We start from the raw sequence: 12,454 nt of genomic DNA on the forward strand, positions 1-12,454 counted from the left end.
GCGCCGTCGGTTGTTAAAATATGTATCTCTACTTTGTTGTCATTTAGTGCCACCTCCATAATGAACAGTGAACTGTCTCCGTGGAGAATTGAGACGTGAGGCTCAGGCTAAGAACTTGCAGCTGGGATCCCTCCATCTCTGCAGTCTTAACTTATTATGCTGCTGTGGTTTATGGTCCGTGCATGATGAGTGTGCTGCTGGGTCACGCTGAGCGAGATAATCACAGGCAGAGACAGATACAGAGAGAGAGAGAGAGCCTAGCCAAGGAAAAGAACCACAAAGCAAAAAATAAAGAAAACGGAGAGAGATCGACAGAAACACTGACTGTAACAGTCGCAGTTATTTTTTAAATATTCATGCAATACTGGCAGGCCACTGCCATGGCACGACTTCTTTGCATTTTCTAAGCTTTAAGTATGTGTTAGTAAACAGCCTTATCATTTAAAAGCTTCCATAAATCACTGATTTTTCCTGTCACTGAACATGTGAGACTCACTTTAAAAGCTAATTCAAGGCAAACGAACATATCCCGAGATGGAGATCCATAATGCAGTTAGCTAAGCAGCTGTTCTAGGGAGTAAATTTCACTCTTGGGCAAACATGAAGAGAAGTGTTCAAACTACGGGTTTTGAACCTGTGGCTCTGAGCCTCATGCAGCTCTTTGTGAGTCTCCAGTGGTGATCACCACAGCTTTGACAAAAACTAAAAAGCTACTGTTGGCTGCTCCCTTGTCACAGAGGGTAGCGCCGCATGTTTCATCTGGCAGATTTTTTACGCTGGGTGCTCTTCCTGACAGAGATGGATAATGTTTTTCTTTAACAGTTAATTATCATTGCTGCCAGTGATTCTTTACATTCTGATTGTAACATGTATGCAATATGCAGTAATAGCTCCTGCACGCTGTCATTTACAATGATGCTAATTTCTACTTTCCCAGCTTTTACTGTGGGTGCACCTCCTCGCACATAAATACGTACATGTGGAGCTGACAAGACGCAGCTGCATTGCTGTTTGTTCATTCTTTTGGTGACAATATGTTACGTTATTTTAAGTGCAAAAGCTAAAAGCTTCTCAAAAAGTGTTAAAGCAACGAGAACAGAGCTGAATAACATGTCGACACCTTCCACTGTTCATGCGTCACTTGTGCTTCTCGTACAAGTAAACTGCAAATGTGTGGTGGTCTCATTCTGACTAGAAATCAAGCTGCCATCACAAGTTTTGCCAGATTTTTTTTGATAAAATAGTTCCTTGTTGTTGTTTTGTTTTGAGAAAAGAAAAGCAACATTTGAAAGATTTGCTTTTACAATCAGAGCTCCGTTATAAGGGGTGTTTTGCAGCCACATCACAAATTAAGTGTTTGAGTTGTTTCAACCAACAACAACTACAAATAGAGACATCTTATTCAAATGTGGGATTGTTTTGGGAGGCCGAGCGCTCTGTTGCTAATAAACCCTCAGATAAGCATTGCCAACAGCATTTACAGATACGCAGCGCACCAAAATAGACTTTTTCACTTCTACTATCTTTGTCTCAGGATTACAATTGCACATATTACGTGTTAGACTGCAAATCTTCTGGATTTCCCTGTTAGCTTTCTTGCACGTGCAAAGGTGGCACAAATGGCTTGTCTGTTATTCCTGTAATACCGATGGCAGGCGACTCCACATACAGCTCCACACACCTTCAAGCTGAGCTGGGAAATGTGCAGAAACACATCTATCTAGCAAGGTCTCTCAGAAAAAAAAGATTTTGGGTCATAAAGAATTAACAAACTGTTTTCAGCTTCACGTGGAAGGACTCAGTGAGCAGGGAGGACACATGCAGAGCGGGAAAGATGAAGAAATGCGGAGGCATGAATTGGAAGAACAGTGATGGCGCAGTGAGACATCCTCTTTGATCCGGGTGTAGAGAAGAGATTTGGGTAGAGGAGGACAAAGAGAAAGACACTCGAAAGGAAAACAAATAGAGACGCATCTCTTCAGTAGGACAAAGGGAGTGGAGAGACACTGGCAGGAAACAAAAGGAAGGCTAAAAGAAAAACGCAACAGGCAGAGAGACAAGTCGGACAAGGAGGAACGGATGGAGAGCTCGCACCACATCTGAGTGAGAAGCAGCAGGAAAGCGAGGAGGAAACACAGCAGGTGGAAAAAGAGAGAGAGCCTGATATTTTGGTGAAGCTCTAGATGTTTTATTCAAGGAGGAAGGATGGAAACTACAAAGCCATCGACTCTAACTGCTTACACACGGCTTTGTCTACACTCTTTCCACAACACCATTTATCCATCATCTGTCTGCAGACGTAGCAATGTGTCTCTTTCCTTACCTCATTACTGTTAGACAACAAAATCACACACAAACTGAAAGAGACTTTTTATGCGCCTCTTTGCTCCTGGCAGTTTACAAAGGGTGAAACATTAGGATTCTCTCTTTGCTTTTATGTTTAATTTGGTATTTCCACTCAATGATGTTTCAAATTATATAGAGACAAATAAGTTTCACAAAACTGTTTCTATTACTGTGTCTCAGAAATCCTAAACCTACAAATATGCAAATATCCATTTCAGAAGATGAGATGTTTCATTATTTCACTTTGCACTTGTCTAAGTGGCTCACTCATATATCCTATACTGGGGTCTCAGTGCAGCCCGTCACAGTCCAGCCTCTCTCCTTCCCTTAAGAAAAGAAAATTCACTTAACGGGGAGAAGATGAGGACTAGCTGCTCCTTGTAAACAGAAGGTTTGAGCAGGCAGGTGGCTGCGTGTATGAGATGACCATATATATGATATCGGCTCTCTAAAACAGCACACATTGTAACGAATAGAAAAAGACTGAACCTGTGCTCTGACTTTATTATCTGAAACTCTATTTAAAAAAATGAATATCTACCACTGTAACAGCAAAGTAATGACAGCAAAATATGAAAATCATAATAGGTTCCATTTAAACTGAGATATAAGGTGAGCTGAGAGAGCCCCTCCCCCCTTCAGCGGATGAAAAGTGAATCCAGCCTTCTGGTGTCAAAGTGCCCATATATCATTCTGCACAGTGAAGCTCAAACATCCAAATGCATTAATAAGCACAACACTTCATGTATTTTCATGACTGCGCCCTTCTATCAAGTGGAAATATTCAGGCTGTCTAGTGCATCGCTTTAACCCGGACATGCTCGCAACACTCAGCCTGACAAATGTGGTGTCTTTGGAAACTTTGAAGTCTCCACTTGAATTTCAAATAAAGCTCTGCGAGTGTGAGCAATGTTTGGCTGCACAGCAAGAGTTTCTAATGACTGTGGGATTCAGGGGGTCAGCGACTGTAAATCTGGACGCGAGAGGAAAAGGGAACACGAAAAAGAAAAGTGGAGGACTTGCACTTTCTTCTACGGAGAAGAAAGTGAAGATAACAATATTTTACACAAATCACGTCTTTAAGAGTGTAAGGTAGCGAAGCTATGAAATAAGAAATGAAAAGAAATCACTGAGCTGCGAGAAAAGAGAACAAGACAGGAGGGCGGGAGAGTCATTTTGCCATCTGTTTCCAACATGTACAAGCGTATGGCATCTCCCTCTCTGCTCCTTTTGTCCATCTCTCTCCTCTTCGCCTCTTCTTTCGGGCAGAGGAAGAAAACAGCAACGCCCAGCTTCACATTCCCACAGTGACACATAACTAGAGACCTGGAGGCTGACTAATGCTCAACTCAGACATGATTCAGTGATGAAAAGTGACATTTCATCACCTCAGACGCAACCCAGCATCCTCTCAGTCCCAAGCCCACATCTACTGTACAAGCTGCATTCAACCTCTATCTCTATCTCTCTCTCTCTCTCTCTCTCTCTCACACTCACACACACACACACACACACACACACACACACACACACACACACACACACTCTTGTACTCCGGGCAGGCTCAACATGCTTTGCCAAGCACAAAATTAACCAGAAAGCAAACACATAACCTTGCTGTATGGAGTGGATGAACTTGATTCAGCGGTTATCATAAAGGCTTCAGCCTACAGAGGTTTGAACACACAGCTGAGACCTTTTACTGACAAACACTGAGCTCTGTGAAACCTTCTGGGCTGCAGCATCCTAAATACAAAGGTTTTCAGGAGGCACTGTGAGCCTGAGAATCAGGAATCTTTGGAAAGATGTATTACAAGGGGCTTAATCGCAAGGGGAATGTTTTCTAGAGAAGTTGACTTGTGCAGGGCAAGCGTTTGGCTTAAATGTTGCTCTAATAAAAATATCTTTAAAACCAATCTAGTTCTTTAATTTCCTCTGATTGGCAACGAAGACGCGCTGAAAGCTGATGAAGAAGAAGAAAGCTCTTTATAAAGCTCGAATGTTAATTTAAAAAGTAACAAAAACATATCGGTCAACAGGGACTCTGTGTTTCTATCGCTCTAATCAGATGAATGGTGTCGTGTTTTAAGCAGACTCCCCGCACTTGCTGCGCTACCTGCGGGAAAAGTAAAAAAAAACGCACAGCCGGCTCACCTTCTCCGGTCGTCCCGTACGCGCAGGAGAGAAGCAGGGCGACCTGAGCGATAATCCCAGCAACTCTTTCAGTTCCCAGATCCATGGTGAAGCGGCGAGAGGCTGCGGCTGCTGGAGGAGAGAGACGAACGAACTCTCCTCTCCAGCTCCAAGAGAGATCTCCTCAAACCAGAACTGAAGGGGAGGAAGGGAGGCAGTGAGGGAGAGTGAGAAAGAGAGAGAGGGCGAGAGCGAGGGTCTTACTACGCGTTCCCAGCGGCAGCTTCCATGCGCCTCCCTCTCCTCTGAAAGCTTTTCTTCAGTCCATCGATGTTTAATAAGCGCAGTTTCAAAAGCCCTGCGCCTTGCAAGATTGGGTCCTTCAGTTCCAATGGGGTAATAAATCCTGCCAGGCAGACTCGTTTCACGTGAAATGCACCACACACAAATCCACGCCTTACTCAACACTTCATTTTTATGGTGTGTGCATTTTAAATCTCACTAACTCGAATGCTTTTTATTTACAAAAAGTAAAGTAGTTGTGCAAGCGCCTAAATTTGTGTACATTTGGAGCAAGTTATATTCCCGTGTGGGCTTAAAACGTGCGCACAGCTGAGGAACAAACATTGTGAGAAGAATTGATCCTTTAAATTTTGCTGAGTCCCATTAGTTTAAAAATAAATATAAACAAGCAATACAAAAAGTGCATAAGAATGAAGGCGATGTGTGATAGCTAATAAAAAAAAGGGCTGTCATTACAACGTTCAGCTGTAAAATCTCATATAAAGCTGTAGGGGAGACCGAGGATAGTTGTAACATTTTTGACATTTCTGTCTGTAAATTAGAGCTCTTTTAAGGTAGTGGATTCAAAATGTAATGCAAAGTATTTACATGTCTCTGCTATTAAATAGTGCAGCTATTTTCTCTGCAGCACAATTACCCATTGCATGGTATGGTCTCAAACACAAAGAGTGAAATGTTACAATTAACCCCATAGTCTGGGTTAGTTGTAACATATCCTGGGGTGAAATGTAACACAATGAGATAAGGGTACTAACAAAACATTAACATGTAATCTTTGTTTATTCAACACATGAATGCACTTAGAGCCATTTATGTAGCTATGTGTGTGTGACAGAATGCAGAAATCTAGCTTTTGAACATATGCCAACCCCCCCAAAAAAGACAAATTATGGAATTTTCTGCAACTGAATATTTCATTAATTTTGGTTGGTCTTCCTTGAGTTTGGCCTCATTGGCTCAGTGGGCATTATAATCTACAACTCAACTTTTGAACATAACAATGAAGCTGAAAAAATGTAGTTGTGCACCAGCATCGCAATTCCATTACTTTTTATCATGGCTTACCTTGGTGTGGTTTGCAAAGTGCTTCAGAAAGATGAGGAAATCTGTTTCTTGCACCCATCCTGATTTATTTCCACTACCAATACTTCCTACTGGTCCATCTCTGACACAGTGGTCTGCATAACGTATGTGTGGGAACACAAACAGTGGAGGAATTGTGTTGCCAATGGCATTAACCGCATATACAAAGGTGACCAGTGAACCTCTCTCTGCTGATGTCGTTGCCCCAACTTGTTTAATATAAGTTAAAGTAATAGTGTGGTAAGTTGTAACATCTGCATTATTGTTACAACTGACCCAGACTGTTGCTGTTACAACTGACCCAGACTCCTATAGCCATGAACTAGCTAACATTACAGCCAACGGCTAAAATATTATCACTAAAGACCTACACAGAATATATCCCCATAGACATACAAATGACATAATTTAAGTTTGATGAGTTTAACTGCAAAGCAGATAATGCTATTAGAAATTGAAATAAAGTAGAAAAACGTACTTTTTGGCATACAAATTACTTTTTTTCGTGTTAAATTGTCTGTGTTTGACAAAATATGCTGATTTTTCACATGTGATAGCAGAACTGAATTGGACATGTACAGGATGAATCACATCATTTGAAACTTAGCCCTGATTGGAGAAATTGGAAGTGTTACAACTGACCCACGTTACAACTATCCCCGGTCTCCCCTATTTACATTTCTTGGGGAGAAATAAGGGGCAACATGTGTACAACTCCAGGAAGTACTGCCAAGACCCAAGCTAACCTAATCAGCTAGTGACTGTGCTTTACATTTGCTACAACATCATCGATCTTCTCACCCAGCTCTGTAAGTAATCAAACAAGCATATTTTCCACAATCTTTAATTATCTCGTTGTTTTAAGTTGGGTGGACTTTTTCAATTGTCACCAAGACATGACAAGTGTTTGCATTAGCATCCCATTACTGTCTTGAAAATGTATTCCACAAGTGCCCTGTACTTGGCTGGAACATTGGTGCTCATCCCTTTGAGATGCTGCAGATACATTAGAAGAACAGGTGGCACCCAGCGAAGGTGAGTCTGCAAAAGGAAAATTGTGGTATAAGCATACTTAATGTATTTGTGAGACAAGTTCACCAAACTAAAGCATGCTCTGCTTTGTTCTCCTTTTTAAGTCAGATGGAAACCATCATTTATAACATGATCCTCACGTTATTTTAAATAAGCTTTGTAACTTGTGACTGAGACCACTTCTGTGGCCATAGCTCAGTGAGCAAAGGGTTGCTTTCCCATAGACCTCTATAAAATCTGACTTGTTTTTAAACCTAAAGACGTGCCCCCTTCTGGCAACTGGAAATAATGCAGGTTTTAGGCACATATGAGCTTCCCTTTTCAAATGCAGAAGCTACAGTGTCCATCTTTATTTTAAACTGAAGAAGAATATCAGCCTGTGTGTTTAAAAAAAAATGACATTGTGCTACAGAGGGTACTCTGGATACATGGTCAGTGATTGTTGGGTTGTCAGTTGGGTTTGGGCTTTTCATCAAACCAGGTAACAATCGGGCACCATGTTGTGGAAACTCCTGTTCTGGAATAGCTAATATGGATATCTCCCAATTTGAATTTAAACAAAAACAATGCACTCTTTGAGCAAAATGGCAGCTGTCAAGTATTTCCCCTCTATCCACGACAAAACAGACAACAAGAAAACCTGGCCTTTTTTTGACCCTGCGCCAAACCAGGAAAACTCTTTGCCCATCGGTTCCAGAAACGACTGCTCTGCTAACAACTTGAGTGATGGTGCTGATCAGCAGCTCGAAGCTCCAGCAGCCTGGAAGACATCAAACATTTTGCCGGTGCCTGATTACCAGCCTCTGGATGTTTTCAGTGCGGCAGAAGAAGATCCTACTGTAGCGTCATGGAGCGAGGCGGATGATATCTGTGAGCTCTGCATCAGACTCAAAGAAATTGAGCTATGCAACATGATAGGAGAGACAACAAGCAACCAGGAGAGTGAGTGTGATAGCAATTACCTGTGATGTTATTAGACAACTTAATAGCTCACTTTAGAGCCACGGGAGTTAACACAGTTGGTTATTGTGCAGTTTTGATGAGTATCATCATTAGTATAACTAAACTAAATTAGTATCATTTAGTCGTCTGAAAATGATAAAGGAAAAGAGCAGAAGAGATATATGAAAAGAAGTGAAGCTGTGAAAAGAAATTGTAATATATTGTGCACAAAACATTCTGTTAGTGCTAAAATGTTTTCAGATCCTACATGATACGACTGTCAAAGTACTACACATCACATGTGAAAGTCCTGCACTGAAACTACAGCCTAAGTTAATGTTTTTAAATATGATAATAAATGGTTTAAAGTAGTAAAAATGAAAAATGCTCAATTTGAACAATATTTTTAAATGTGAAGTTCACCTGTATTTTTCATAGATGAGACCTAGATTAGATCAGTTCAATTTAAAGTCTGTCAAATGATTTATAAATTAATTGACTTGTCACTTTAGTTTTACATGTATTTATTTTCAAGTGGTTTTAAATAATAACAGAAATATTTAAGGTCTGTTAAATGTAAGGGGTTTAAAATGCATTTATTTCACAGTGAAATGTAGAAGCTTGGATTAAGTGAAAATATATAATATAATATAATATAAAGAATTTTATCCCCTCTAATGCTTATTTAAGTGAAATTCTTGCAGTGTGTGATGCATTACGGTCTCTCTCTCTCTTTCAGAAAAGTTTCTGAGGAACATTGGGTATTACTGGATCAAGCAGAAGAGGAGAAAAAGGAAATAAAAATCTCAGAAAGACAAAAACATTAAAATGAACTGCAATGACAAGCAATTACACTTTTGAGCTGAAATGTTTTTCTGTTTGTGTGGGTTCTCAGTTTAGCCACTTGACTGCTTTTCCTACTATGTGATCCCAGAGGTGCATCTTTGTCCATCAGTTTTTATCATTAAAACACTGTGTAAACACTGGAAACCTGCAAAACCACAAAAATTGTAGTATCACAAAAATCTAGCTCGTTGTACTAAACTGAACACTTTCAGACAGCGAGTAGTGAGTTGTTTTTAAAATAAATTTCTGACTGGCTGCCATGGCTCATTGCAACCATGCCAACCCACAGAAACCACAGCAAGAGAAACATTACAGGAGATCATTTACAGCCCCAAAATTTTAAGCTACTACCAGGGGTTTGAATGATTAAGGGTTAAAAACAACTCTTACTTGTCTGTTAAGGGTAAAGTAGAATTTGGCAGATGGGGGAACTTTAAGGCAACGCTGATAAATGACTGACCTTAAAAAATGATTCATCTTGAGAACTCCGGTGGACTTGCTCTGATTGAGAAAGGCGATCAGCTCATTTACTGCTTATGGCTCTGATGTTTCCAAGTCTTTGTGGATTTAGGCAACTGTAGTCTACGGAATACATTTAAAGTTGGGAAGGGGTGTTTTTTGTTGTTTTTTCATTTCTAGTCCATTTTATTTCCTGGCTATAATACCAAGACTGCAGCAGGACTGGCTGAATGAAGTAAGCAGTCACTGAAGGAAAGAGGAACGATATCTGCATTGAACAACTGCTGGTCATCACCCAGTAATGACTTAGCTTCCGAGGGCAGAGATGTGATTTCCTAAACTGGAAGTCTTGAAATATTGGACCCCAGGAGCTAAATTACAATTAAATCAGGATGGCTGATGGATTTCCGAACCCATCAGCTAGTCTGATGGGTTTTATCAAGACCTGTGAATGTGATATCAGAAGCAAGTTTTGCAACTTGGCAATGATCTTGAAACTTCCTATCTAGTAGAATGGGGAGACAGCTTTTATTTCAGTGGTCACTGCCGCGTGAAATATAAAGTGTGCTGCTTTAAAACTTTGCGTATTTTGGCCACCAAGAGTCTTTTCCCTCCACCAGTTATATTCCTACTGCACTGTTTCACAACATCACACCTTCATTTAGTGCTCAATCCAGAGTGCCGACACAAAAGTGTCTCGGCTTCTCCCACAAAAACAACAACTGTGATCAAATACCATGCTTATGCTTAAGGATACAGCAAGCTGATAAAAATTAATGAACACTACAGTTACCTACAGCTTTACTACAGTAATCATGTTTAAAGATGTAGAAATGTGCCAGCTACCAAACAGCTGTAACGATCTGCTTTGCGCATGTATCGGTGTAGCAAGAAAATTAGCCAATATGTTTCCCATTTGACGCTTGATTGGCTTTTTGGGGGGCAGGGGTGAGGCAACAGCCACTCAGGATTGTCCCATGGATTTTTATTCAGGATTCTTTGAGCCATGTCTCCTCCTCATACATTGTCTCAGATAAAGTATATCAACAGCTTGCGCTGTGCATGCCATTATAATCTGAAGTATCCGGGAGCTGCTGCTAATTCAAATGACAGAACAACAACGTTGCCAGGCAGTCGCTGTAGGTGGCAATAGTTTGCTGTGCTCATGTGAAGTAAAGCTTGCATCGTGAGAGACAAAAGCATCTGATTGGCATGTAAAGAAGAGGAGGCTATAAAGGTCCCCAGATAAGCACATTCAAAATCTACTTTGGTCTGCTACTTTTTTGTTGTATAAGGTTTTACAAACACACACACACACACATACACACACACAAAATGCATGGAGTGCTCTGATGGCGCCCAGATTTTCTAAACACTAGGTTAAAATTTGCTCTACAGTTCGAAGCGAAATTTGTTCTTGGCTTTACTTAAGTCAAGAGTAAGGGGTGCGTTAAAGCAACCGTGATTCAACGCACAGTAGTCGTTTGAGACCAATTTGTGTAACACAGAAGTGCCTGGGGATGAGGTTATAATGTTACATTCAACAGATCGGGTGCAGTGCAGAATAGTGAGTGCATACATTTAGAGAGAGAAGCTTTCGGTTGCGTTCGGTCGATAATGCACGGTCAAGAAAAAGCCCTGAAAACAGAGAAGGGAGGGGAAGGCGTGCAGAGAGGCAGCAGGGGGATCTGATAATGAAAACCTACTGAGAGTATAGACAGCAGGGGGATGAGATGATAAAAAACCTGTTGAGAGCAAACACAGTGGGAGAATCAGATACAAACACTCAACATTAGCATCAGACACCTTGCTGGCCTGTGGACATACCGCACACAGAGAAAACAGCTGCTGCTTAATGTTTAAATCAGACCAGTGAGAGGTTTTCAAACTATGTCAATGTGAGACGTGCAGAAAATGCAGAGACAGAAAATAGCAGGCTTTTGGTGGCAGAGGTCGAACTGAGAGTGACACACAGCAAGAAAGTTACAGTAGATTGATAAGGTGAGACAGAAAATCTAAAATAACATTTTAGAAGCAGGTAAAGGGATAATGAATGCACTTTTTTTTCTCTTTCAACCAGCTCTGAACATCAAAAAATCCTCAAAGAGTAAAATATGGGGAGGAAAAGACCGACAAATCTTAGGTTTTGTAGAGTCTGAAAAGAAAAACAACAACTTCACAACACGGGCGTAGTTTCAACTTTGTGAAAGGAAGATTAGTTTTTGCCTTATCTGACAGGTTTGACAGAATCACTTGGCAGTTCTCAGTGAAAGCCTACAATGGGACACAGGGGAAAACCAATTTGCTTCTTTTCAACTAGAAAAACTTTCAAAGAATTGTGTGTAAAAAGTGACCAGATTTTCATTTACAGGTTAAAGAAAGAAAATAAGACTCTTTCTGTCCACTTGGTTTGGCACCAGTGAATACAGTACAGATGAAAGCAGAGCAGGGGAGTTAATTGTGACCCAGACGTTACCCACCAACGAACACTAATGTCCCTCCATCCTCCATAGCAGAATTTGATCTCTCTGGAGTTAGTCAGTTAAACCTGGATGGAGCTCATTTATCAGACTGTAACATCTCATCTTGTCTGGTTGGAGATTTTGGCAGCAGAAGGAAATCCACCCAAATTGTGATGACAGCACATCGTGACAGGCATGTGGAGAAGTGCTCGTATGAGCATGAAAGGCCACTGTCAATTAAATGTTAACTTTTGCTTCAATATATCTCTAATAAGAAAACTGCCTTACTTTTGAATTATCAAATTGTTTGAGCGTACCCTTTGTGGCCTGGGGGATTTTATAGTCTGGTGTAATAATGCTCATAACAGTGTGATGGGAAACTGTTAGAATAATCAATCCTCAATTTTAAAATTGGGACACTGAACAAAGCTCAGCAAAGTTTCCATTCTGCCAGAGCTGGCAGGGAAATGAAACCAAAGCAGGAAGCACACCCATGAATTTGTCATTCACACAGACTGCAAATTTTGCACTTGTTGGTTGCTTTTTCTTTACTTTTACATTTAAATCGTACTAAAACCTTCTCAGCTGGGTTAAGGTCAGTGAGCTGATACAGGACTCTGTCACGCTCCTTTGTCAAGAATCCTTTAAGATCCTTGAGGTGTGTTTTGGGTCATTGTCTCAGATGTTGTGGTGTACATGGTGGTTAAGTCTTGTTTGATGATAAAAGAGTCACTCAGTCTCCATCCAGCTGATTTTGAGATGCATGTGCTGCTTGGACTGATGCAGTTTCTAATGGAGTGAATCAATCCTTTGCAGCAGTGGCTGTCATGAAACAGCTGTTTAGCAGG

The 12,454-nt window shown here is 40.8% G+C and overlaps 1 protein-coding gene and 1 long non-coding RNA gene across 3 annotated transcripts in view; one reads left to right on the forward strand and one right to left on the reverse strand.

Annotated features, from left to right (window-relative positions):
- LOC146497272 (contactin-associated protein-like 4) overlaps positions 1-4,893 on the reverse strand; it is a 158,914-nt gene extending 154,021 nt beyond the window's left edge. The window contains exon 1 of one of the 2 annotated variants that reach the window (XM_085141740.1): positions 4,501-4,892. In XM_085141740.1, the coding sequence (XP_084997866.1) occupies positions 4,501-4,585 (85 nt within the window). In that variant the 5' untranslated portion in view covers positions 4,586-4,892. Of the gene's footprint in view, positions 1-4,500 lie in introns of both variants that reach the window. The other variant, XM_085141741.1, reaches the window with a different exon arrangement.
- A 2,443-nt stretch (positions 4,894-7,336) lies between these two features.
- On the forward strand, positions 7,337-8,693 carry LOC146497280 (uncharacterized). Its single transcript, XR_014870921.1, has 2 exons — positions 7,337-7,839; positions 8,579-8,693. It is a non-coding gene; the product is annotated as an uncharacterized LOC146497280 (long non-coding RNA).
- Positions 8,694-12,454: the final 3,761 nt, after the last annotated feature.

Source organism: Neolamprologus multifasciatus, chromosome 18 (assembly GCF_963576455.1).
Source record: "Neolamprologus multifasciatus chromosome 18, fNeoMul1.2, whole genome shotgun sequence".
Taxonomy (NCBI): Eukaryota; Metazoa; Chordata; class Actinopteri; order Cichliformes; family Cichlidae; genus Neolamprologus; species Neolamprologus multifasciatus.